At 41.0% G+C, this 24,397-nt stretch overlaps 1 protein-coding gene across 5 annotated transcripts in view; it reads left to right on the forward strand.

The window, feature by feature from the left end:
• FARP1 (FERM, ARH/RhoGEF and pleckstrin domain protein 1) overlaps positions 1 to 24,397 on the forward strand; it is a 221,329-nt gene that overhangs the window by 40,585 nt on the left and 156,347 nt on the right. For all 5 annotated transcript variants that reach the window (XM_071806878.1, XM_065829735.2, XM_065829736.2 and 2 more), the window contains exon 2: positions 6,340 to 6,535. In XM_071806878.1, coding sequence (XP_071662979.1) covers positions 6,365 to 6,535 — 171 coding nt within the window. In that variant the 5' untranslated portion in view covers positions 6,340 to 6,364. The remainder of the gene's footprint in view (positions 1 to 6,339; positions 6,536 to 24,397) is intronic.

Consider the following 24,397-nt stretch of genomic DNA (forward strand, 5'->3'; position numbering starts at 1 on the left):
CTGTCATTTCAGACTGAATTTGGTTTCAGTCTTCCTGGTCCTCTTGCCTTGTTATATTATTACAGAATCACAGGAATGTTTGGGTTGGCAGGGACATCTGGAGATGATCTAGTCCAAGCCACCTGCTAAAGCAGGTTCACCCAGAGCAGATCGCACAGGAATGTGTCCAGGTGGGTTTTGAATGTCTCCAGAGAAGGAGACTCCACAACCTCTCTGGGCAGCCTGTTCCAGTGCTCTGGCACCCTCACAGTAAAGAAGTTTCTCCTCATGTTTAGATGGAACTTCCTGTGCTTCAGTCTGTGCCTGTTGCCCCTTATCCTATCTTTGGGCTCTACTGAAAGGAGTCTGGTCCCATCCTTTTGACACCCACCCTTGAGATATTTATAAGCATTGATGAGATCCCCTCTCAGCGTTTTCTCTTCCAGGCTGAACAGACCCAGCTCTCTGTGTCTCCTCATAAGAAAGATGCTCCAGTCCCCTCATCATCAGCCCACTGCTGGACTCCCTCCAGTAATTCCTTATCCTTCTTAAACTGGGGAGCCCAGAACTGGATGCAGTTCTCCAGATGTGGCCTCACCAGGGCGGAGTAGAGGGGAAGGAGAACCTGCCTCCACCTGCTGGTCACACTTTTTCTAATACACCCTAGGATACCATTCGCTTTCTTTGCCACAAGGGCACATATTGACTCATGGTCAACCTGTTGTTGACCAGAACTCCCAGGTCCTTCTCTGCAGTGCTGCTTTCCAGCAGGTGCCCCTAACCTGTACTGTTGCCTGGGGTTATTCCTCCCAAGGTGCAGGACCCTACACTTGCCCTTGTTGAACTTCATTAGGTTCTTCTCTGCCCAAATTTTATTTTTATTTATTATTATTTTAATATGGGTTCAAGAACCTTGCTCTCTTATTTCATGTCTATGGTAGTTCTGGTATATTAATGAAAACAGAGCTTCACTGATAATTTATGTTGCAGGTATAGAATTTTCCCTTGCTGGAGACGTACAGGTCTGTAACGTACTTTTGGCAGGGCCAGACGTGCTTTGCTCTTGTCCATGGGGAGGGAAAAGAAATATGAAGGATCAGCACATTGTATGAGAAGTGGGCTTGGTTGACGAATTAACCTCTGTGGTGGGGCAGCCGAGGTGCAGACGCGTCCTACTCCCTCTGCTTTGGAGCATTAATTTCTGGTGTGGGGGTGAACTAAGCCTCAGGGAGAGGTAGCACCTTCACTGTCACGGCTGGATTTGCGGCAGCTGCTCTCACTGACCCATCCACATGTGGCATATGTATATTGTCTTTCCTTAGAACGTATTCTTTATGATTCCTTAAACTTAGTCCAATTTGTCAAGCTTTATGTTTTTCTGCAAATATGAAGGTGCTTAGAACTGAAGGTGAGTACTTGAGAGTTAGCAGTATTTACCATAATCCTCTCCAGAGCTGAGTCTTTCCAAAAATTGTGCAAGAAGCTGAGAGTCAAGAGCACATGTGAGCAGTTTGCCTGGGTTGCCCCTCTTTCTCCTTGATGCTTCACATTTGTTATACTTTAGAAGATCTGGATTTAATTTGTTCCTTTCTAGTCCTTTAGTGCCTTCCTAGTTCTTACTGACAGTTTATAAGGCATCGAGTCAGTTTGAGTCATCTCATTTGGTATTATATTGATTACTTTAATCTCTTTCAAATGTTTAATTGCCATATGATCTGGGAGACAGTGTTGGGCCAGCGTCTAAGAGGCTTTAGCTCTGCGGCTGGTCTACTTGGTGACTTCACAGGCCAGTCACATCATCCCACTGTGCGCCAGGCTTCCTTACCTCGAAAAGGAGAATAGTGAACAGTGTGCTGCCTTCTGTTTCATGCTGTGAAAATGTGTTTCAGTAAAACAAAAGAAGTGGAAAAGGCTTAGATACCTGGTGCCATTCTCCTCCTGTAACAGAAGTCTTCGGGAACCTCTTGCATCAAGTATCCAGACATCATTGTGTGGTCTAGAAGAGCAGACTACTTAACAGATCAGATTAGCATCTATTCTAACATGAACACTGCTCACATTTCTAACTGTGGCGTATTGCTTCTCTCCAGTATTTTGCAATTTTTGCAACCCTTTATTCCCATCCTCTTCCTGCCGCCTCGTCCCCCCACCCAGGTGCTGTTTATACTTCCAGCTCCCTTTAGATAAAGTCAGTTTCATTGTTTTTTCATCCTGCCAAAGAAAAATAGATGGAAACTTTAATTGGTCTAAACTTTTCCAGTACTCTAAAATGCACCTGTTGTGAACACAGAGAACTAAAATGATATTATGCTGAATGACAGCTTGGCCCTTTTGCAGCTGCTGTGTAAGTATATACAGAACTTGAACTTTTCATCTAAGCATGTAGTATCTGTGTGAAAGGATCGTTAACATGTGATTAGGACAAAAACACATTTAGTAATCTGTCTAATGGCAGTTGTGCCTTTCAAGTGTTTTGAGTAGAGTTAGGTGAGTTGGCTTGAGTCAGTCTAGTGGCCAGCAGCTGGGCTTAGCTCACCTCTGGGTCTGCCAGCCTGCCCAGACTTATTTAATTTGCCAGCCCCGTGGAGAATGAACTCAGAGTTGCTTGCTTTTGGGTTGGCGAGGTGCATTGGGTCTGAGGAGGGTGAGAGCCTGTGCACAGCATCAGATGGGGAAGGAACAGGAGGGTCCAAGGCTCCTCCATGGGCTGCTCAGCTATCTCAGGTAACTTCTCCCCTTGCATAGGCTGGGCTGCAGGTCAGCTATCTGCAGCAGTCTCTCTCCATCTTTGCAGATGCTACAGCACTACTGAGAAGGGCACTGACACCCAGTGAATCTGCAGCAGAAATGACAGATGAGACTTGGACCTTGCGTTTCACCACCTGCTGAAAAGAGCAGACAGAAACTCTTAATTTTCAGACTTCAGATGAGTCCTTTATATTTGCCACTCTCTTTAGGCCTTCCCCCAGAGGGTGGTGCAGCACTGGAACAGGCTCCCCAGGGAGGTGTCACGGCCCCAAGCCTGACAGTGTTCAAGAAGAGACTGGACAAGCCCTCAGACACATGGTGTGAACTGTGGGGTTGTCCTGTGCAGGGACAGGAGTTGGACTCGATGATCCTTGTGGTCCCTTCCAACTCAGGACATTCTATGATTCTTTGTGTGTGGACTCTGATTATCTACCTTTACTTAAGTCTCGCTTAGAGCTGCTTGTGTTGGAGTCTGGCGGCCACTGCTTTTTCATCTCCATTAAGAACCTCCCCAGTTCATCAACATCGTATTTCTACTAGAGTGTCTTTTAAATTCTCCATCTCCTGTCCAAACTTGATCCTTCTCCTCATCGTGACAGATGTTAGGTATCCCCATCCCCCCAGGTTTGCTCAGTATTTGCTTAATACTCTTCTGGTGCATTCTGTGACCTTACTTCGCTGTCTTCTGTATCAAAGGGATTTACAAAAAGGTAAGCTTGACCAATGCATTACATTATTTGAGAGAGGGTAATTGTAAAAAATTTTGAGGCCTCTGATATAAAGGCACAATAAAGATATTATGCTGATGTTATGATGGCACCATAGTAAGATCAGTGTCATACAGAATGAAGATTAAATAATGTCCAGTACAGCATGCCGATGTTTAGATATACATACAGACTAAAAAATTGAAAGGTCTGCTTTTAAGTAGCAGATACATGTGATGAAGGTGTCCCATACTTCTTAGATCTTTGCTTTCAAAAGGGAAGTGTGTATGTGTGTGTGTGTGTAACGGAATGATCCAATATATCTATATTAGAGTTTCTATATTACTAGCAGTAGTAATAACAGTAATAAAAACTCCTCACAGCTGTATATATGGAGAGGTTTGGCTTGTACCTTCCCTCCAGGATTTTTTTTGGCTCCTAAATTTGAGTCCTTTTTCATTGTTTCACTAAGTTTATTGGCTTGTCTGGATGTGTGGGCCACTAGATCTAGCCAGAAGAATATTTTTAGAAAGGTTCAAGCTCTGTAGTATTTCCTTGTGTTGATTATTTAATAGTATCACTTGAACTGACTGGACTGATTCCTATGTTTAGGATTTAATGGAAAGAACAGATTTCTTGATTTCTTCTTCATCCACTTCAAATGTCTGTACCTAGCCAAAAACTACTGTAGTAACTGTAGAGATCTTTTCTGCTGTTCTGGTGCTGTCTGTGGTAGATGGTGTCTCCAGAAGAGTTCGTAAAACAACTTTTGAATTAACAATGACATAGACCAGTACCTTTGTGTGCAGTGGCACTTCCAGACAAGGTGCATGTGTTACCTTTTTAAATGTCCCTGTCTACTTTACATACATGAAAACCAGATATATTTGCAAGTAGACCTGAAGTCTTGCTGTACAAAGGTTGGTGTCTTCTGGAATTCCTGCCTCCAACTGCAGCTTTCTTGCTGGCGCTTCTTGTCTCATGAAAAGGTTTTAATATAATTCAATTAAATTTATTTTATTCTTTTCAATTATTCCTTTTACGTTTTAGATTACAATGCCATTTGAGGAAAAGTTTGCCTCTCAGTAGTATTTGGCATGCACTTGGATAGGTTTCCCTACTATGTCCAGCCCTCTTGGGTAGGATAGTGCCAGTTCATTGCAAATGTTTGCCTGCAGTTTTTGTTCTCCTTTATTTGCACCTGTTGAGCTGATATGTAGAGGCGCACAATCCCCAATTTTCCTAATTTTTCATTCCCTTCCTTCTTAGCAAACACTTTTTTTCCCCTTCTTTTTAAACTATTTTATTTTTCCTTTATTTCCTTTTAATCAAAGTGTTGTTTCAAACATTTTTACTCCAATCCTCTTGGTGTATAAAAAAATCTGTGGGAACAAATTAGTCAGGATGTGACAGTGATATGCAGTAAATAGTACATCCTGCTGAAGATGGGACTGTTTTTATTCTGTCCTTATGGAGGGACATGCCACTGTTCTTTATAATATAGTGTAGAACTGGTGATGCATTTGCTAATACGTTGGCTATGTTGTGCTTCCTATTTTTCCCATAGGCTTCTCAGTATTTGTAACCCCGGAGTAAAAGCCGGACAATGATTGGCAGTACTTTTCTTGTGCCTCTGTTCAGCTGGAAAGTTACATTCCCATTGTTTTTGTGTGCTACATGTTTTTCTAATGGTCATTGATCAGCACATAAAAGTCATGCAGAATGGAAAAGCAATTACCAAGAAAGATAAATAGACAGTAGCAGCGGGTTTCATCAGAAACCCAGCTAGAGTGTCGAAAGATAGGAGGAAAAAAAGTGAAATAAAATGCTGGTATGATGTGTAACATTTGGCAAGTAAAACTAATGGTCCTTGAACTAAAAAAGAAGGTTCAACGTTGTGCCAGTTAATGAAAAATCACACTGAATCACTGTTGTAGCTCTGCTTCCTTTTAAAGATAGAATAATTATTGAGCAGAAATGTGCTGTGTAATGTGGTGCAAAAGCTGCATGGAAACAAAATTAGCAAGCTGGTTTCTGAGGTTACTTTCCATGGATACGAAGCAGAAATTCACATTCAGCGAGTGGTGCAGGCACAGCAAGGAAGATGGGTTCCTTGGTGTTCTTCTCCTGCTCACAGACCTCTATGGGAAATCAGATTTCCCTTGCTTTTCCCAACTGGTGTTTTTGCTCTGGTTTCCTCTGGACTTCCCAGTAGCATGTCCTCATAGTCCTTGGCCCATCGGTGGGATCAGGCCGGGCTCCGGTTTCTAGAGCAGCTCTGATCCCCAAAGGAAACAAAATATTTAGGCCATGTTAACTGGGGTCATCTTGTGCCCCTTTGGCTTTCCTGCCCTGCAGACCCTTACACAAAGTGACAGCTGCAAAAGGGCCAGAGGAAGCTGGAAGAGGGACCAAAGGAGAAAGTACTGATATGGCCAGGATGGGATGATGGTCAGCAGGTGGTGAGTTGTCCCACCTCTCCTCACCATCCTCCCTTCTCTGGGAGCCCTGGCTGTTGCTGCTAACAACCTCATTCATAAATACATAAAAATAAGTATAATTCCTTGAAGTCTGTGTTGTGCTCTGTTTCCAATGTGGTCTTGTTTCATTTTCCAGGAGAAAAGGAATATTTTCACATTGTGCAGTGCTGCAGCCAGTCAATCAGTCTTACCTCCAGGAGGTGATTAGCCTGTGTATTTTGAAAAGTGTAAAGTTTGCCTGGTTTTCTTGTCTTTATATGAGACATAAAAAAATCATAATGGTTATTACTTTGTGTTAATGGTCATACCGTGTATTAGCTGTAAGAATATATATATATATATATATGTATATATATACACCATAATGCTTATGTGCAACAACTCTTATAGTGACATGGTCCTATTTCCCCTTATTCTTTTACCAGATATAAGAACCGTGTTTCTCTAAACATGGGTGAAACAGAGCAGAGACCAACAGCCGGATCCCGGTTAGGAGCTCAGGAAAATGCTGGGATCAGTACCTTGGAGCATGGACAGAAACCACCTATGACACCTCCAGGGAAACTCATCTCCATCAAAATTCAGATGCTGGATGACACGCAAGAAACTTTTGACGTCCCGGTAAGGATATGGAGGTTGGGATGGCTAAAGATTATTCAGGCATTTCTGGAAATGCATGTTTTTAAACCAGTTCTCTTTTTACTTCAACAGTAATTTTTTTGCTAATTAGTTAATTTTACGGAGAAAATGGCTGTTTTATCAGCATTAAACAGATGATGATGATGATGCAATAGAATAACATTAAAGAGTGGAGTAAACCATAAATTCCAGTTATTATTCTGTTTCTGTTTGAATGGCTTCAGAAGAAGTGAAAGTCCTTGGCATTTTTTTTTTTTCCTTCAAATATTACATCAGGGCTTTATTCTACTTGCTGCACAGTTGATATGTGTCTTTGATGATATTTTGCTCTTGATCCACTAAACCATAGATCTATACAGATGTTTTCTTTTCTTTTCCTCTGACAAGTCCTTAGGATAGTAACTTCAAATTGTCAAAGTTTTCACTAATTTGTGTCACTCTTGCAGATGCCAAGTACTCATATGTTGAGTGCAAGGAAAGAAAACAATATCATCTAGAGTTTTTCTGTACTCTGTTGAAATAAATCTGGGCTTATACTTGCCAAGGAAACAGAGTTACTACTGCTTTTGTCTGTGTGTGATCACAAGAATCAGTTTGAATTAGTTTTGATACAAAAACCAATTCTGATTTGCACTAGCTGTTAGTAACTACTAATGATTTTAACATGCCATGCTTAGGTGATTAACATGTCAGGTGGTTGAACACTGTTACTGTTACGAAAGTGTACTGGAATGTATATTTTTCAAAGTCCTCAGGGTTCAGTGAATAGGAAACTGGAAACCTGAGTTGAAATTTCATCCTTCGTGACTTGCATTTTATGTAGCTATGGTAACTCCCATGACTTTATTGGCTCAGTTTTCGCTTCCGTGAAATGGGGGAGTTACCAGTGAGGTACACACACGTAGTGCCCTGGGAAAACACTCGTGGTCACTGAAAAAACGTTATCTCTGCATTAAAGATGAAAGAACCCTGATTTGGAAAATCCTAACTTAAAAAAATACTTTTTACCTGTTTATAACGTTTTGTTTGTCTATGTTGTGTGTGTACACACATGTACTTTTTTGTTTGCTCTCTGCTGCTCTTTGTGACCCAACTGTGTGTTCAGTCTCAGATTCTGTTGTAGTAGAGTAAGTTCTCTGCACAGGCAGGTGTGTGTGAACTGAACTCTCACCAAGAGAAATGCTTATGTGTGTAGCACCTTTTTATGCCTTTGTGCCCTTCAGAATGCCTATCAAATATCCATAGCGAGCAGACTAAAATTAGCAGTCTTCAGGTAATCATCACTGTTCAAAAGGGTCGTTCTAGTTTAAATTATCAAATGCTAATGAAATTGTGCTGTTTAGCTTATGTGGTACAAACATCCCTGTTATCCCAGAGACAGCCTTAACCTTCCTTCCCTTCCCAGCTGCTACTTCACCACACTTTGGAAATGGTGTGCGATTTTTAAGAGTTAATAATTCAATTTAACAAACACTTAGTAGGAACATTTTTAAGATCAAATCCCTTTCATTAAATTGGTTAGAAGCAAACATAGGTAACAGGAGAATGCAATGCACCCGTGTAACTCCAGCTTTGCTTCTGGGAGTTTGAGGAAACAGTTATTTTTTTTAACTGTCACTATTAGAAGTCAACATTATTCTTTGTTTCTAAGCTTCAGCAATACCTGGAAGACCTGGATGTTTAAACAACTCACTTCAATATGATTATTTTCTGAGGCTTTTACTTCATAGCTGCGTCTATTCAAGGAGAGCCCAGTTGGTTTTAAAGTCAAATCTTGTGGTGAGATTTGCAGGATGCTTAGATTTTATAAAGTCTATTGGAGCAGATTCCTGAAGCCTTTTTTTTGTCTCTTAAAGGTATGCAGAGTCAAATGAAGCAATACACATTGTTTTCAGTCTGCTTTAAAAGGCATTAATTTTTTTAGTCCCATCTCACAAAACTGGAAAACTCTTAGAACATCGAAGCTGAGATGTTTATTCATGTTGAAAAATCCATGCTCCCATTTAAAAGCTTGCTGGTTTTAGCCAGATTGGTGCAGTATACACAGAAAAAGACAGCGACACCATTTAAACAAAATATTTTAGGAGCAGAAACTGTGGCAGTGGGCAGAGGATGTTAAACATTACACGGCTAAGCACATCTGTGGGCTTGCTTTGCAGTGGAGAATTAAAGGCTTTTTGCATGGTTGAAGGCCTGAACGAGTCTTTCCAAAACTTGGACTGCCATGGTTATGAAAATAACCTTCCAAATACGATACAAGTATGAACTGACAAGGTTTTGTGTTTCCCGTAGTTTCAGGAATTTTACTGGGCAGTCTTTTCTTTATTAGCAAATGGGCCAATCTTTGAGTAGTTTTATTGCTGCTTGTAATGTGTCTTGTAGGACGGTATGAGGTTTAAGTCATGCTGGTTTATTATTTGCTCGTGATGTCTGTGTAAAAATAGATGCGGATATTGGTGCTACTTCTTCCTGAATTTGGGGGAGGTAGTGAAGTAGTAGGGACTATCCATCTGTCTAGTCCTCCTTCCTTGCTACTCCTACAGTTTCTTCTTTCTTCTTCCCCCTATTAGCTAGAACTGGACAAAGATTGTATTGGTGTGGTGTTTTTCTTGGGTTTTTGTTTTATTTTGGGATTGGTGTGGTGGGGTTTTTTTGTTTGTTTGTGGGTTTTTTTGGTGGTGTGTGGTTTGGTTTTTGGTGTGGTTGTTTTTTTATCTTCAGGAGGCAAGATCCTATATCTTTACATTTAGGCAATCCCCTTTCTCCCATCCTATGCAAATGACTTGTTTTTATTAGAGCAAAATCCTTCAGATTTGTGTGTCTGTTCTGTATATAATAAAACAAGAGAAAAAACATGCAATACTTCCATTCCCCCCAGAGTGCTGCTCCTCTTTGGGCTGTTTAAAAGTGGAGGAACTCTGGTGTCATTTGTCGTTCTAAAGGAAAGTTGATTGTTTTGGTGTTAGTGTTTTGATGCTATATAATCATTCGGTGTATGGCTCATTTTATTAGCTTCTCTCAAGCAAAAAAAAACCCCAACCAACCAAACAAAACCAACCAACCAAACAAAAAAACAAAACCCAAAACCAAACAACAACAAAACAATAAAACCCCAAAACAAACAAACAAACAAAAACCCCAGAAAAGGAAATAGAGATCAACATGACTTCATATGGACCTGTAAATGATTCTTTTTTTCCAGGAAAAACCCGTAGAGACTTGAGAAACAGAAGCCACAATGAAGGCCTTTTCATCAGCCTTTGCAAATGCAGTTTTGTAAAAGGAAGCGTACATAAGAAAAATCTTATATTAACAAACAGTATTTCATTGTAGAATTTCCAATCATCCCTATATTCCAAAAAGCCAGTGAAAGCTTGAATAGATAATTTTGGATCTTCTACACACATCCAGTTAGCTGGTTGCCTGACTCTCTTCAAGCAAATACAGATGCTTGGGAAAGGTGGGCACTGCTGCTTCCACAGAAAATATTATATTAACTTCGTATTTATTGCCTTTAATATAAAAGGAAAGTAAAAAATTCACCAATTATCTTTCTGAGCACGTTTGTCTATACTGCTATGAGAAGATAAATGTAGAATATTGTTCCCTCTTTTGGGTTATTCGGCTTTTTATGATTGAATTTCTGCACCTTTAGTTCAAGTCTGTTGCGAACTCTTAGGCAGGAGGTGGCTTCAGCTGCAGTTGTAGGTGGTTAGTGCCTAAAAATCATGCCATGAGTTGAAAGTTGATGATCCTTCCGCATTTGCAGGTGTTGGTCACGGTGTCAGCTTTCTGGAGGGATTGCATGTGAGTGAGGAATAGATTTTTGTCTCTTTTTGATTTACTGAAATATTAGTTAGATCTGTGAACTGAAGACTGCAGAGGTCCAAAATACACCAGGCTGTTTCAGCTAATGTTTGGCTGAGTTAGGACTATGTGATAGAATGGACAAATACAGTCCCTTTCTTCTAGGTAAGAGGACAACAGCTTTAACTAAAACAACTGATGTGATGGAGGGGGAACATTTTTTCACCCTTGTGCACATAATGCTAGTCTTATGTAGATAGATCTTGGGCATTTGACAGGTTGGCACTTTTATTGCAAGACTTGAGAAACCCAACACTGCCAAATAAAAGTTGTGTATTATACAACAGAGGGTAGAAGTGTCCAGTTCTGCTTGATTTTTGTGCTGATTTTATTTCTGCCAGTCTCATCTAAGTTAGTTGTAAGAGAATGGGATCGATTCCATAAAACCATAGTAAAACTTACGGATTTTCTTATGTTTGTTTTAATACGGTCTCTCCTGTAGAGTCAAACCAGTTTAAGTAAAAAAAAAAAAATACAGTTTTTAAGGAAATGTAAAAATAGCTGCTAGTTGCATCTACTGGAGATCATTCTGGGGAATAAAAACCTTTAATGGTTGGTGTCTGTGCCATTTATATTATGCTTACTTTTATAGCTGTTTCAGTGGCAGAAGTAATCTGCTTTGAAACGACTCCTAAGCAGAAAGAGTCACTGTTGTTCCTTTCACGTAATGCTGAAGACATGACTGATTCTCATGTTAGACTGTCAGGATGATTTGGTGACACAGACCACGTTTAACCCTGACTGACATGATGCCTGTCACTGATCATATCCTACTCTCTGGGTGAATTAAGATGATGTGCCTGGAATGATGATACTACTGATGCTAAATAGAAAGTCAGAGCTGTTTCTTTTCCATTAGCATCAAAGATGAGATCAAAGTATATCACAGGAGGGAACGATTCTTCTCTCAGTTAGGATCCGGTCTCTTTAATTAAAACCAAATCAAAGTCCTCTTTATTGTGTCTGGAAGAAAATAGTTGCTGCCTTTTTGTGGCTTTCGGAAAGAACAAAACATACTTGTCTGTCAGATTACCCAAGTTTATTGAACATCTGGTTTGTGTCTTATGTAAACTTTCTTTCCCTCTAAGTGTGTTCAAGCTTTGTGAAATATGCAGGGTTGGAAAATGTCATCCGCTTTGAGGGATTAACACCTGGTTTCTTAAGCAACAGGAGTCTCTTAATAGAAAGCAGGGTGAGGGTATAATCCTTAGTAAACATCGGTTGTAAACATTTCATTTCAATTTGCTTTTCTCTCAGAAGAGAAAGGCTTCCTCATCTTTAGGTTATCTGAGAGTGAAGAGAATAAAGACCAAATGGTCTTAGTCAACAATGATTTATCTTCCAGTGGAGTTTAGAGGTGGTGTCTTCACAGGGAATTTCTGTGCCTCAAGTCCCAAATTCTTAGAGAGAAGGACTTCATAATCCTGCCAGGGCTCTATTTCTTAAAGCTAATGTTCTGGGTGTTTGGTTTTTTTTGTTTGGCTGGTTTTGTTTGTTAGTGCAGCCATATAATAATAGTTCGTATTCCCTTTGTGGGCAAAAATGCCTTCTATTAAGTTTACTTCCCACCAACTTCAGGCCAGTGTAAGTGTGCCAGAAAAAGCTTAATATTAGAATGTCTTAATATTTAACAACAAAGATTGCGTGTACTTTGTTACAAATTTGCACAAACATTGTGTTATTCTATTAAATTTGAAATTTCAGCCATGGTTTAGAAAGGTTTAAATTATTTTCTCTAATATTTATGGGTTACGGGAATTGCGTTGTCCTAGGTGTTTACCCCATCCTCGATATGCATATTATAACCAGTGAATAAAAGAATTTTATAAAAAGAGCATTAGACAGTACAGCAATGCAGAAACATGAAACAGTGTTTTATGCTTTCTTAGCCAACTTCAGTTCAATATGAATTGCATTTTTATCCAGCTTAGGAAGTGAACAGCAGGTCAAATGTCAGTTATTCATCGGTCTGAGACTTCCTTTTCTTCTCGTGCCTGAAGTTATTTGACCATCACTGTCAGGCTATTTCCAATGAATATCAAGCATTTAAATATTCACTAATTGTCACACCAACCCTGCTGGATCTTCTGAAATTATAATAAAAGCTTCTTTTTCCTATAATTCCGAAACACATTAGTTACATTTTTCTTAGTAGAAGATCGTAAGTAGAAACCCAGTAAACTATGATTTTTGCTGACAGATGATTAGAATGTCCTTGTTGAGAGACAGGGAATTTTACTGACTCGTGTTAATAATTTATGTGCTTTTCAAACGGAAAAGAAAATAATCCACAAGCCAGCTTCTGTAACCTGAGGCAGCAGGCTGTTTAAACTGCTGACTGCTTTGTTACAATATTCTGTAGAATGAACAGAAGCGTGAATATAATTGTAAGCGCCAACAGATCCCGTCCATTTTCAGAGTGGATTGATGTATTTAAAGATAACTGGCAAATGAATGTAATTTTCCTGAATGAATTAGCCTAACTTGTAATCAGGGAAGGCTTCTCAAATGATGCCTCATAACCCCTCTCGGTTCAGCTGGCTCCCCAAGCCGGGATGTGTGAGCTGGCGCGGAGCGGAGGATGCGGCTGTGCTGGGAAGGGTGGCTGGGGATGAAGAGGCAACACGGGAACGTTGCTGATCGCTGCTGCCCTGGCTGAAGGGGTCAGGGAAATCGTGCTGTTAATTTTGGTGACCGTGGCTGTGCCTCTAAGTTGTTTTGCACGGTACCGGTGAGGCTGGGTTGCTGCTGTGGTGGGGGAAGCTTGTCTCCCTCCCCAGCTATGGGATGTTCCCCTCGGCCGCCCTCTTTGGAGGTGTATGTGTGAGTGGGTCATTAGTGTCAGAAGTGGAGGCTGATAACTCCAGGCCTCAAGTTGTGCCAGGAGAGATTTATATTGGATATTAAGAAAAATTCCTTCACTGAAAGGGTTATCAAGCACTGGAACAGGCTTCCCAGGGAGGTGGTTGAGTCACCATCCCTGAGAGTGTTTAAAAGGTGTGTAGATGTGGTGGTTAGGGACATGGTTTAGTGGTGGACTTGGCACTATTAGGTTAACAGTTGGACTCAGTGACCTTAAAGGTCTTTTCCAACCTAAATGATTCTACGACTGCATTTTCCTGTTTCAGGGGCAGTGGGAGGGAGGTTCGGCCTCTGGTCAAAGGAAGGGGGAGCTGAACTGCCTGTTGCATGCTTCTTCCTGCTGAGACTGAGGTTCATCTCTTCTGGCTTAAACATTTTAAAACTATATGTCAGAGCCTCAGCTAAGTCACTCCTTCCTTCATAGTTAAGAGTGAAAACATGGTACCTTCAACAGGCTGTTCATCAAACCCGTCTGGAACATGTATTTTACTATGAGATTAATTGCTCTCTGGAGGTGCTTGTATATCCCAGTAAGGGGAGCGTAACACGACAGCTTAGACTTCATTTATCATCTCGGCACCTAATTTGTCCCACAGAAATTCCTTTGTTTCCATTTAGTTCCCAACCACGCCAAAGAGATACATGAGTGTTCCCTGTACCCCATAGTTGTCCAGCAGTGCTGTGTAGCACAGTTTTGCTAGGGCAGGTGAACTGGACCTGCCAGTTGCGCTGCTTTTGTCTGTCCTAGTTGTAACAAAAGAAGGTGTGCTATGGAGGAACAGTGCATTGGTGCTTTGCTGCAGTGGTGCACATGCGTGCCATGATTTTCTTAAGCCCATTCCTTGTCAGCAGAAGATGGTCAAGTTACTTTCCTTGGGCTGCATATGAAAAACAGTCATCTCGGCTTCTGGCCTTATGCTCTGGAGGGACATAACAAATGAGCAGGATAAGCTGGGAGAAAATAGCTGCTTTCCTCCTCCTCCTCCTGAAATGTGATTAAGTAAGTGTGTGTTGTCCATGGCTAAAGAAACACAGCGCAAGTATGATGCTGTGCCAAGAGCACAATCTCACATTAGACTTCAGGCATTTCAAAGCACACCCGTTTTATAGTCCTGCACTGAGCAAAATATCAGAAAACTTGGGCTCAGATACAAAGCACTGCAGGCATGTGATTGTATCGCACAGCATGATGAATGGCCATTCAGAGCACTGTGAATTTCAGTAACTTAAATTGCAAGTAAAAGCATATCTCCCTGTAACTTGTTCTCTCACCTGTTAGAGAGATGAAGGAACCCTTCTTGTGGAATCCCTGTACAGTTGCTTTCCTCCTTTATTTTGAACAGAATGGAAAGCTATCTGTGTAAATAAAGGTTTAAGCAGTACCTGATAAAAGAGTAGCAAAATGTTAGAAATTATCCATTCATTTTCCTTTCAGTTCATTCTCAGTTGAATATGGTCATGTATTAAGAATTTGTTGCCTGGTGACAACACAACCTGTTGAAATGCCTCACTCTGGGTTTATTTGCCTACTCTGGATTTCTACAAAAGCAAACAGGTGTTGAGGGGGGTGCAACAGAGGGGAGAGAAAGGACAGGAGCATGTTAGTAGTGGTTCAGACTTAGGTAAAGCTGCTGTCGAAGTACAGCTGCAGAGGTGGGAGAGGGAATAAATGTTAGGAACTCCTCCCACCCTTTATATTGGTTCATATGTTAGCACTTCCTTGGTGTTCTCATTGGTATCTCTTGTTCCTTCCTTGCTTGGCACTAGAACATGCCACCTTATGTTGCTTATTTTCCTTGTCCTGTCTGCCTCCTCACATCTTGTTTGCAACTGCAGGTTCAGTTCCTTGCTACAGATATTCTCCAAATAAACAGGAGGTAGCAGTGCAGAAAGAGCGCAGAATCATAGAATGTCCTGAGTTGGAAGGGACCCACAAGGATCATCGAGTCCAACTCCTTTCCCTGCACAGGACAACCCCACAGTTCACACCATGTGTCTGAGGGCTTGTCCAGTCTCTTCTTGAACACTGTCAGGCTTGGGGCCGCGACACCTCCCTGGGGAGCCTGTTCCAGTGCTGCACCACCCTCTGGGGGAAGAACCTTTTCCTCATGTCCAACCTAAACCTCCCCTGGCACATCTTCCTGCCATTCCCAGAGGTCTTGGGTGTATCTCCTAGGTCTTCAATCAGTTTCATTTTGATGATGATCTCCTCCCTCAGTGCAGTATTAGGTCATTGTATTGCAAGTTGCATGTTGTGCTATACAGGGTCGTGAGCACTCATAGCTTTTAAAGGGTATATCTATGCTGCAAAACTGGTGACGGTTTCTGCAGTGGTAGAGTCAAATTCTCATCCATACCCAAACTCTGCAAGTGGGATGATCGATCCAAATTTTACCCGATTGGTGAAGTTTGACCAGCTTAAAATATAATAAAAAAACTACAACTAGGATGAAGTGATTGAAGCAGTATGTCTTTGTCTAATCTTGGTACAATCTAAATGGGCTTCACCAGTTCACAGCTAAAAGCCTTCAGAAAGACTTAGTAATAGGCTGCTTACCTGTAAACTTATCTCCACTGCTCCAATGAGGTACCTTGACAAGGCTGTGATTGCAGTACACACACACAATTAAGTGTTACCTTTTACATCCTAATGGCATAAGTGCTATAAAATGCATGGCTGAAAATGTCTGCCAAAGCCTTTGTACATATTTGAACAAGGCTAGTGTGTTGAAATAGTTCTTGGATAAATATGTCAATTTTTGGATAAGAAGTGATGCAAAGGCACACATCAAGAACCAGATAACTCAGCAAATACAAACAGCAATAGCAGAAGTAGATTACAATATGTCCTTTTCTTATCCCTGTCCCCAAAAAAGAGGCTTTGACTGATAGAAATTGCACAAACATAATGCTGCCAGAATATAAATAGCAAATGGTGAGTTATGACTTGGTACCAATTTGCTTTTTGATGGCCCGTTGACAGATGCAAATATTCATGCAGCGCACAGCAGCAGGCAGTTTTTCTCATTTCTTTTGCTGTTACCTTCTCACGTGGTTTTCTGATTGAACCTGGAGTTCGTTGTTCTTTATTTTTCTTCAGTTTGCCTTGCTTTTGTAGTTCTGGTCCTGTTCTCATGCCACAGTATCTTCACATGGTTCTTTCTGAATTTATTTGTAATAATTTCTGTTTTGTAGACTGTGGACAGTTTTTGTGTGTAGATGTTGCTCAGTATTCAGAGGCTAGTTCTTCACACACAAAGGGAGACACCTTTTGCTATTAAAAGACTCTCTAACATTTTATCGCTTCATTATCTGGTGCAGATGCAGTTTCATTCCCTTCTGTCACCTCACCCCTTTTTAGCTTTCCAGTTTTGTCTTAGGAAACATCCAATTACATATCCTCTGTATAGACAAATTATAGGGCTCCTCACAATATTTTGTAGCAGAGCTGTCGTTCTGGTCCTTTACAAGGAACACGTTTGGGCAGAACAGCTTGATCTTGGCTCAGGAGTGACTGGGGGAACACTTTCCCTTTCTGATTACTGACAGGGATGAGCTGGATCCTCAGCCAGTGTACATTGTCTCAGGTTGACTGGAGTTACTGGAAAAAAGCTGGGTTACATTATGTTCCATCTAAACATGAGGAGAAACTTCTTTACAGTGAGGGTGCCAGAGCACTGGAACAAGCTGCCCAGAGAGGTTGTGGAGTCTCTTTCTCTGGAGACATTCAAAACCCACCTGGACACACTCCTGTGAGATCTGCTCTGGGTGAACCTGCTTTAGCAGGTGGGTTGGACTGGATGATCTCCGGAGGTCCCTTCCAACCCCAGCCATTCTGTGATATGATCCAGGGGTCTTCTCTGAGAGTGCTGCCTATTGAAATTCATTGCAGATACTACAGTTTTGTTCAACAGAACTGCAGTAAAAGGGATTTTGCAGAATTAAGTTAATACATATAGCTGATGTGAACAAGAATGCTTCGTCAAACCTTATACAAAAAATATCTTACGGGAATTATAAAAGGACCTTATCAAGTAATTTCGAGCATTGGATTCACACAGATTAATGCTGCAACCAGAAAAAAATGTGTCTAATGCTCTTAAATGTTTCAGAGTAATTCAGCAACACCTCTGCACTTAGGGACAAACACTGGGGACTGGCAAAAGAAAATGCTTTTTGTGGCAGCACTTGAATGCTCACTCTTAGCATAACAGAGATTAGAAGGGGCTCCTGGAGGTAGGCTGGTCCAACTCTTCACTCAAGGCAGGGCCAACAGTGAGGAGGTGATTCAAGGTCCCCAAGAAACACTTGATGTAAGGATTCAGGACTACTGTGATTTAGGATCTTTTTTCTTTGAGGACCTTAGTTGAAGTTCAGAGTTACCAGTTGAAGATCTGTCGCTTTTAAGCCCGTGACTGGCAACTCTCAGCTAGAAAACTTCAGGTTTCTATGTGGCACATGGGCGTTCACGGCCATATCTGTGGGCTTATAAAAGAAACGAGGCAGCAATCATTTTATAAATGAGAGACATGTCATAAGCTTGCTTATGTTCTAGAGTTTGTCAAGCCCTCCAGATTTTCTTCTTAGTTTTTTGCTTTGTGTCAAAGTCTAACTTTGGGTGTATGTGCTTTGAAAGATTATGGAAGCTTCTAAAAATAAAATTCAAGTGGAAAGCAGATGCTTCAAATGGCTGGTTGTGTCACAACATGTTCAACTCCATGATTTCGGCAATCTCGGGAAGAGCAAGGTAGAAATAGCGAGCTCCAGGAGCGCAGGCTTTGTGAACAGGGAAGATTTTTGTAACTGCAGCTGCTTCAAAAAGTCAACAAAATTCTCCCTGAAAGTCTTGTGAAAACCTCTGGATTCACAGCAGCTGTGGAAGAGCTAAGTTTTCAGACTATTTTCTATTAAGTCAAACTGGATTGCTCTTGTTAGAGAAATAGAATTAGGAGTAGGTAATCTTTTTGTTTCGCTAACACAAGCTGAGTCCAGCCCTTGCTATTTCTCTTTGTATCTGTTCCATGAAGCAAATAACTTTGAACAGATATATGCCTTTCAGTGGAAAGGTCACTTCTCTGCAGAGCGTTTCAAATCTGTGCTGCTTAGGTTTCATTAGGGGAAAGATTGTATGCACACAACTTAGCCGGGAGAAGTGACAAAAGGTTACTGAGGAAACAGTTCAGCATTTTCTTGGGCTGAGGGAACAAATCTGTGAGGGGTCAGTTAACACTGTTGTTCCTGGTTGCACTGAAATGGCTGATTTCCCGTATAGGTATAGCTGTGAAGTAAATTGGTTGTATGTCTTTTGAATCTGGTGTTGTTCAGTTGGTTGGTTGGGTTTTTTTTTTCCCTTTGAGCTTCTTCTATTTAGGATCCTGTGGGGGAAGAAAAAAAACCCAGAACTCAAGTCTTCAGCCTTCTGTGGTAATATTTTATTGAGAGTTAAACTGAAAGTTAACTCCTTCAACACTCTCAGAATTAATTCACTAGCCATTGCCTCTTAAAGAATTATTTGAAAATGAGGCTTGCTTATCTGACAATAAAGTAGCACGAAAGGATTAAGTAGCTACAATAATTAACATACACTAATGTTTTTTAATCTGTTGATGGCTTAAGTGTTAACATTTAAACTTTCTATTTCAAATTAACAAGATGTTTTAACAGGAGATACTAATTTAGCAGGAGATGCCTGGCTAATTTGACTGTGAATTTTGATTTTTCCTGCAATTAAATAACTTGTCCTTGTCTTCTGCAGACATCTTAGCACCACTTACTGGTAATTCATTTGTCCTTCTTAACCATTCAGATCCTCACACTGATATTTCCCAGGTGAACAGATGTTACCAATTACTGCTGTTTTCATTTGGGGGCATTTGAAGGACTTGAAAGGCAAATTCTCTTGAAAAGGTCACATGTGTGGAAGGCGATACCATATCCATGAACTTACTTCTTGTAGAAATGGTCCCTGGATTCCTGGGCCCTTGTTGCCATGGGCTGAAAACCAGTGCACTAGGACATGAAGTGCTTGGGTATGTATATAGACCTGTTACCTCTAGTATATAAGCTATTTTTTACTCTTCTTCATCTGTCACAATTGTACACTGTATTCTGGCCCTGAAGAGCTCTGTGGCAATGAGTGGAGCCCTCTCTGTAAATGCCTTTGTCTGTGCTTTTGGGCTTCAGTCCAGGGGTGGGTTTCTTTCACGTTCCTATACTGGTAGCTCAGAGGACCAGGGAGTGAGCGGGAGCACTAAGCCCATGATTTTACACACTCCTTTGTTGTTAGCTGGGTTTCTGGCTGTGTTTTAGGCTGTTCCAAGGAGATCTCTGAGATAAGTCTAGCTTTGAGTGAGGACTCATCCTGATTTGCAAGTCAGTACATGCGTTTCTAGTCCTTGGAGCTGGGGTTGCTCCCTCATCTCTTTTTATTTATAAGGATAACCCTGGGGTATAGCTGAAGATGTGGCAACTATTCCATTAATAGCATGCCAGATGGTGAGCTTGTTGGCTTCATTTTCTTCTTATGTTATTTCTGTGTACCCTGACCCTCTCTGATAAAATAATTTCATGGAAGCATAAATGCCCGACTGAGTAAGGCTGGCGCTTCTTCTGGCTTAACGTTTTGTCTCCCACCCTGACACATTAGCTGGTCCCTCTGCCTTTCTTTATTCCCCAGCATTCAGAGTCCCTTTTGAACCTGCTGATGCCTCCTACCTCCACAGTCTTCTGTGGCAGAAAGTTCTAGCAGTTTGCTGCTGCGTATGAAAAAGAAGCTGGTCTTTTTACCTCCTCAAAACTGATGTATTAGTTTAATCAACTGTTCCTCTAATCTCTGCTTTGTGAGGTTTGAGCTGTTCTGTTTAAACTGCATCACAAAAATGGGCCTGTTATTATTATTGAGGATGGTTATGATTTAGTGAAAAATAATGTCTTTCATCATTGACTGAATAGCAGAGCAGTAGGCAAAGAAGATGAGTCTGTTTAGGGGAGGGCAAATCTACTTCGGTGACAGACCAAATGCAGGCAAGAAAGTGATGGGAAAAAAAGGGTAGGATAGGTGGGTAAAAAAGAGGCATCTGAAAATCCAAAAGTGTAAGAAAACACATTAAGAGAAGGGGGAAAGCATTGTTCTGGACTTATATAAATCTGTAACTTTCCTGTTTTGTTTTGTTTTGTTTTTTTCCTTGCCTTTGTACTTGCAACACTGGTGGTCTGAATCATTTGTGTCTTAAACATCACAGCAAGACACAGTCACTTAAAGGAAGAGCACTAGAAAACAGCAATGACTGCACAGTGCAGTCAGTGTCAGAATTGGAAGCAGAATCCCTCACTTGTTTCTCTGTTTATTTAATTGCCTCCTATCAGATGCTTACACATAGCAGAGTTAATGATGTGGCTGTTAAAAATTACTGCAAATTGCAAGTCTGTTACATTAATATGATTAATTTGAACTAAAAACTGTAGCTAAGATACTGCTAAGGCACAGTTGCATATAGAGCTGTAAAGTTGTGTGTGCATCACTGCCTGTTCCTTTCCCCATGTTCTGTAATGGCAGAAAGGGACTGATCTGTTTGTTTTAGAGTGTATCAATATAGGTGTTGGTAGAATGATCTTTTAAATAATATATTGAATTCTAATTACAGTGGTCTAAAATATATTCGAGTGAAGAAAATGCCTTCCATAAAAATACCCAAAGTAACTAACTCTATACAGGCCATTACAGATGTCCCAAAACAATGGACACTTGACTTTCAAAGTGATTCCTAAGAGGTAAACTTAGCAGTAAGGTGGTGCAAATCAGCTTATGCCAACTCCACGCTTTTAAACATTGCAAACTTCAGTTTAAAAAGAAACCCGACCTTCTGAAAACACAGGTGATATAGTAAAGAACTATGGTTTGGGTTTATTTTGATTTTTGAACCTGTTTGTCTGAGAACCAGTTTAATGTGTAGAGTTATCAGCATGTAGAAATACTGGGAGATTTTGATCCCCTCCAGGAGCTGCCTGCCCCAGCTGCTTGAAGGAGTTCGTCTCCTACTTGGCTTCACATCTGCTTGTTGCCTCTCTCTGCTGTCCTCATTTTCACACCGAAGCAGGAGCCCCGTGGTTCTCCTGACCATTTTTGCCTGTTCCAGCTTCTCCTTTCCTGAGCTTCTAGCCCTGTTTCAGCCTGTTGCCAGCTGCCCAGGAAGAGCTGCCGTAGGATGCTGAGGATTGCTTGCTGTGTGAGTGCTGACCCTTGGTGAGGAGACGGAGGACAGTGCAGTCTGGCTCTTGTAGGACAGGCTGTCTTCTCCGGAAGGGCAGGGAAGTGAGGCAAGAGCAATTGGAACAAGTTTCCCAGCATCCGGCTGAAATGGCCAACAAGGTATTATAATTCCAAATTACTGGAAAGGCAGTCTTCCTGCTACCCTGGTAACAGAAGTTTCAGTCCTGAATGAATTTGTGATTCATGGAAAAAATAAGAGTTGCCAAGGCCAGTCCTGCTTATTCTTCTATGCTTTCATTTTCAGTTTCTCAGTCATGGAGTGTTTGAGATAGAGACATTGAAAGGGAGTGTTCATGTTTAAAACAAAATTGGAAATGTTTGGTTTTCTTCTGTTCTTCTTAAGGCAGTGGAAACATTTTCATCCTTGGTACAAGAAAGCTTTTATTGAGCCAAGCTTGAGCTAAGGATGATAAGTCAATAAAACTTGTAAGTAGCTTGAAGGTTTTTCAAGTTTGCGTGAACTTTTGTCCTGTGAGCCTTTGTCCTGGAGAGAAAATGTTTAGCGTGAAGGTTAAGACGAATAAGGTGACTTTTGCTTATCCAAAGAATGAAGGCTGTGTTGGTACCCTCGTTCCTGTTCCTTTTCATACGGTTCTTTCATCCGTTCGGTCTGTGCCAGTCGAGGAGGACTGTTTGAAGAAGGCACTGTAGAGCACTCTTGTCTCTCATCCAGCAACAGCCGAATACTTTATGGAAGTATATTAAGTCCTTGACAGGAGAAGGCAGCCAGCTGGCTGCTGCAGCAGGACGTTCTTGTTCTCCCTCACCACCGAAAAGGAGGAGCTGGCAGAGAGCCTGCTGAGCTGGCTGGGGAAGAGGGAAGGCACAGACTCTTGCAGTATTTTAACTAGGTGGGCTGTTCAGCAAAAAAAAACCAAAGCAGAAAGCACACGTTTCAAGTCTGTCCAAGCCACCAACTGGAAAGTGGTAGAGGACTGACTTTAATATGAGTGATTACTACCCAAGAGCCTCCATGGTTTGGGGTAGCTCAAAAATCTGCTTGCTTGAAGGTTGCAAACAAGTAAGATAATGACACCGGTATTCGTCCTGCTTAGAACAGCACGCACCAGTGGTGTCTCACTGGTTAAAATAGCAATGAGACAGTTGTACAAAATCAGGAGTTGGGAGATTATTTTACTGTCCTTTTTTGTCCTAATGAATACAGTTCAAGTCGAGATGTCAGTGTGGGTTACCAAGAAAGATAACTGAAAAGAAAGGAATTCACATTATAATTGGCAAGTTCAGAAGACAGGAGCACTAGAACAGTGCTCACCATTTTGTTATGCCAGGTTTTGAAACAACATGAGGTACCATCCAGTCGATCATCAATTTCCAAAGAGCAAGCAGGTGAAAACAGCTTTAAGGCACAACCAATTAGCACAGAAATAGGTGTATATTTTGAGGGAGGACGACCAAATGTGCTGAGGTACAAGTATTTGTAACAAGCCAAGTCTCAGGTCATTAATTTGCAACCTGTTCTTTCCAATAAGCTTCCTTGAAGGAACTCTCCCAGGAAACACAGTGTGAATGCTCCATTGACTGACAAAGTGAAGCTCCTCATTTAAGCACTGAAATTGGTGGTCCAGGAGATGTTCAAGTAATGTAATGAAGGAATCCTGCTGGCTTATGGAGACTCAGAGAACAAACTAGATCTGGATTCTTTGTTCATAGATGCTGTTCTGTTCCAAAATACAGTGGAGGTCACTGACTTTTGACAAGTACTGAAGATATAGATGATGTTAACAATGACTGCTGAGGCCTATATGGATTTTTGGTGATAGTTTCGTGTACTCCTAAGTTATTTAAAATGAACATAGCATAGATCTTTAACCATTACATATATGCCTTCAGATAATGTAGTTCCTTGAATACATAGTCATACTAAGCCTACATGTCCAAGACCCAGGTCATAATTTATAAAGATGACTAAATATCTGTGTGGTCTAGATTGACCTCCCAAAAGACATGAAATACTGCTCTGTATTGCTTTCCCCTATCTTTTTTTTTTTTTTTTTTTCAATTGAGCTCTTAGGTAGAGTTGTGAAAAAAAATTCAATGTTGATACCAGTTTACTCTGCAAAACTGGCAAAATTAAAATAAGCTCTTATACTTTTGTGCATAATTCACATTGAATCAGATATGTTAATTAAAAAAAGTACTTCTGACCTCTAAATGAATGGGTTACAGCTCTGGTTTAAGATTAAAGGTTGTTACAGTAGGTGCTGGTTTTAGTGCTATTTTAGTCATTGTTTGTCCACTTCACAAGAGTACAGATGATCCGGCACCATTTTATGCAGATAATCAATCTGCCTCAAAACAGCAGAACCACACAGAGGTGGGGGAGCTGCATTTTACATCCATCTGAAGTAGTTTTTCCCTTAACTTTCATGAGCAGCAAGCACTGTCACACTGGAAGTAATTAAAAATATGGGAGTGTTCTATGTGTATAATGTAGACATAGCTAATTGAGGTGTTGAAAGTAACTTTGACTCTTTGTCAAGTGTACTGTGTAGTCTTTGCTTGCAAATTTATTTTCAGCGACTAGTAGAGCTCCATGGGCAAAGGTTGAGAGGAGGGCTGGGAATTTATTGTGCTTTTTCAGTTGTTCAGAGAAGAGGGAAAGGATACAGCTCAGGTTTCTCTTAGCAAGTTGAAGGAATTTCAGCCCTTGTTTTTAGACTTGCAACTGCTTAAGGCTTCAAAGCTGTATATGTGTGAAAGAGCGGGAAGGAGGAATACATAACAGGGCTGATCTTATGTTACCATAAACGTAAGGGTTGAAACCCCAGCTGTAAGAAAACATCTGCGGTAGCAGAGGGGAGATTCAAAACACATGCATTCAATGC

This window comes from Patagioenas fasciata, chromosome 1 (genome assembly GCF_037038585.1).
Source record: "Patagioenas fasciata isolate bPatFas1 chromosome 1, bPatFas1.hap1, whole genome shotgun sequence".
Lineage (NCBI taxonomy): Eukaryota > Metazoa > Chordata > Aves > Columbiformes > Columbidae > Patagioenas > Patagioenas fasciata.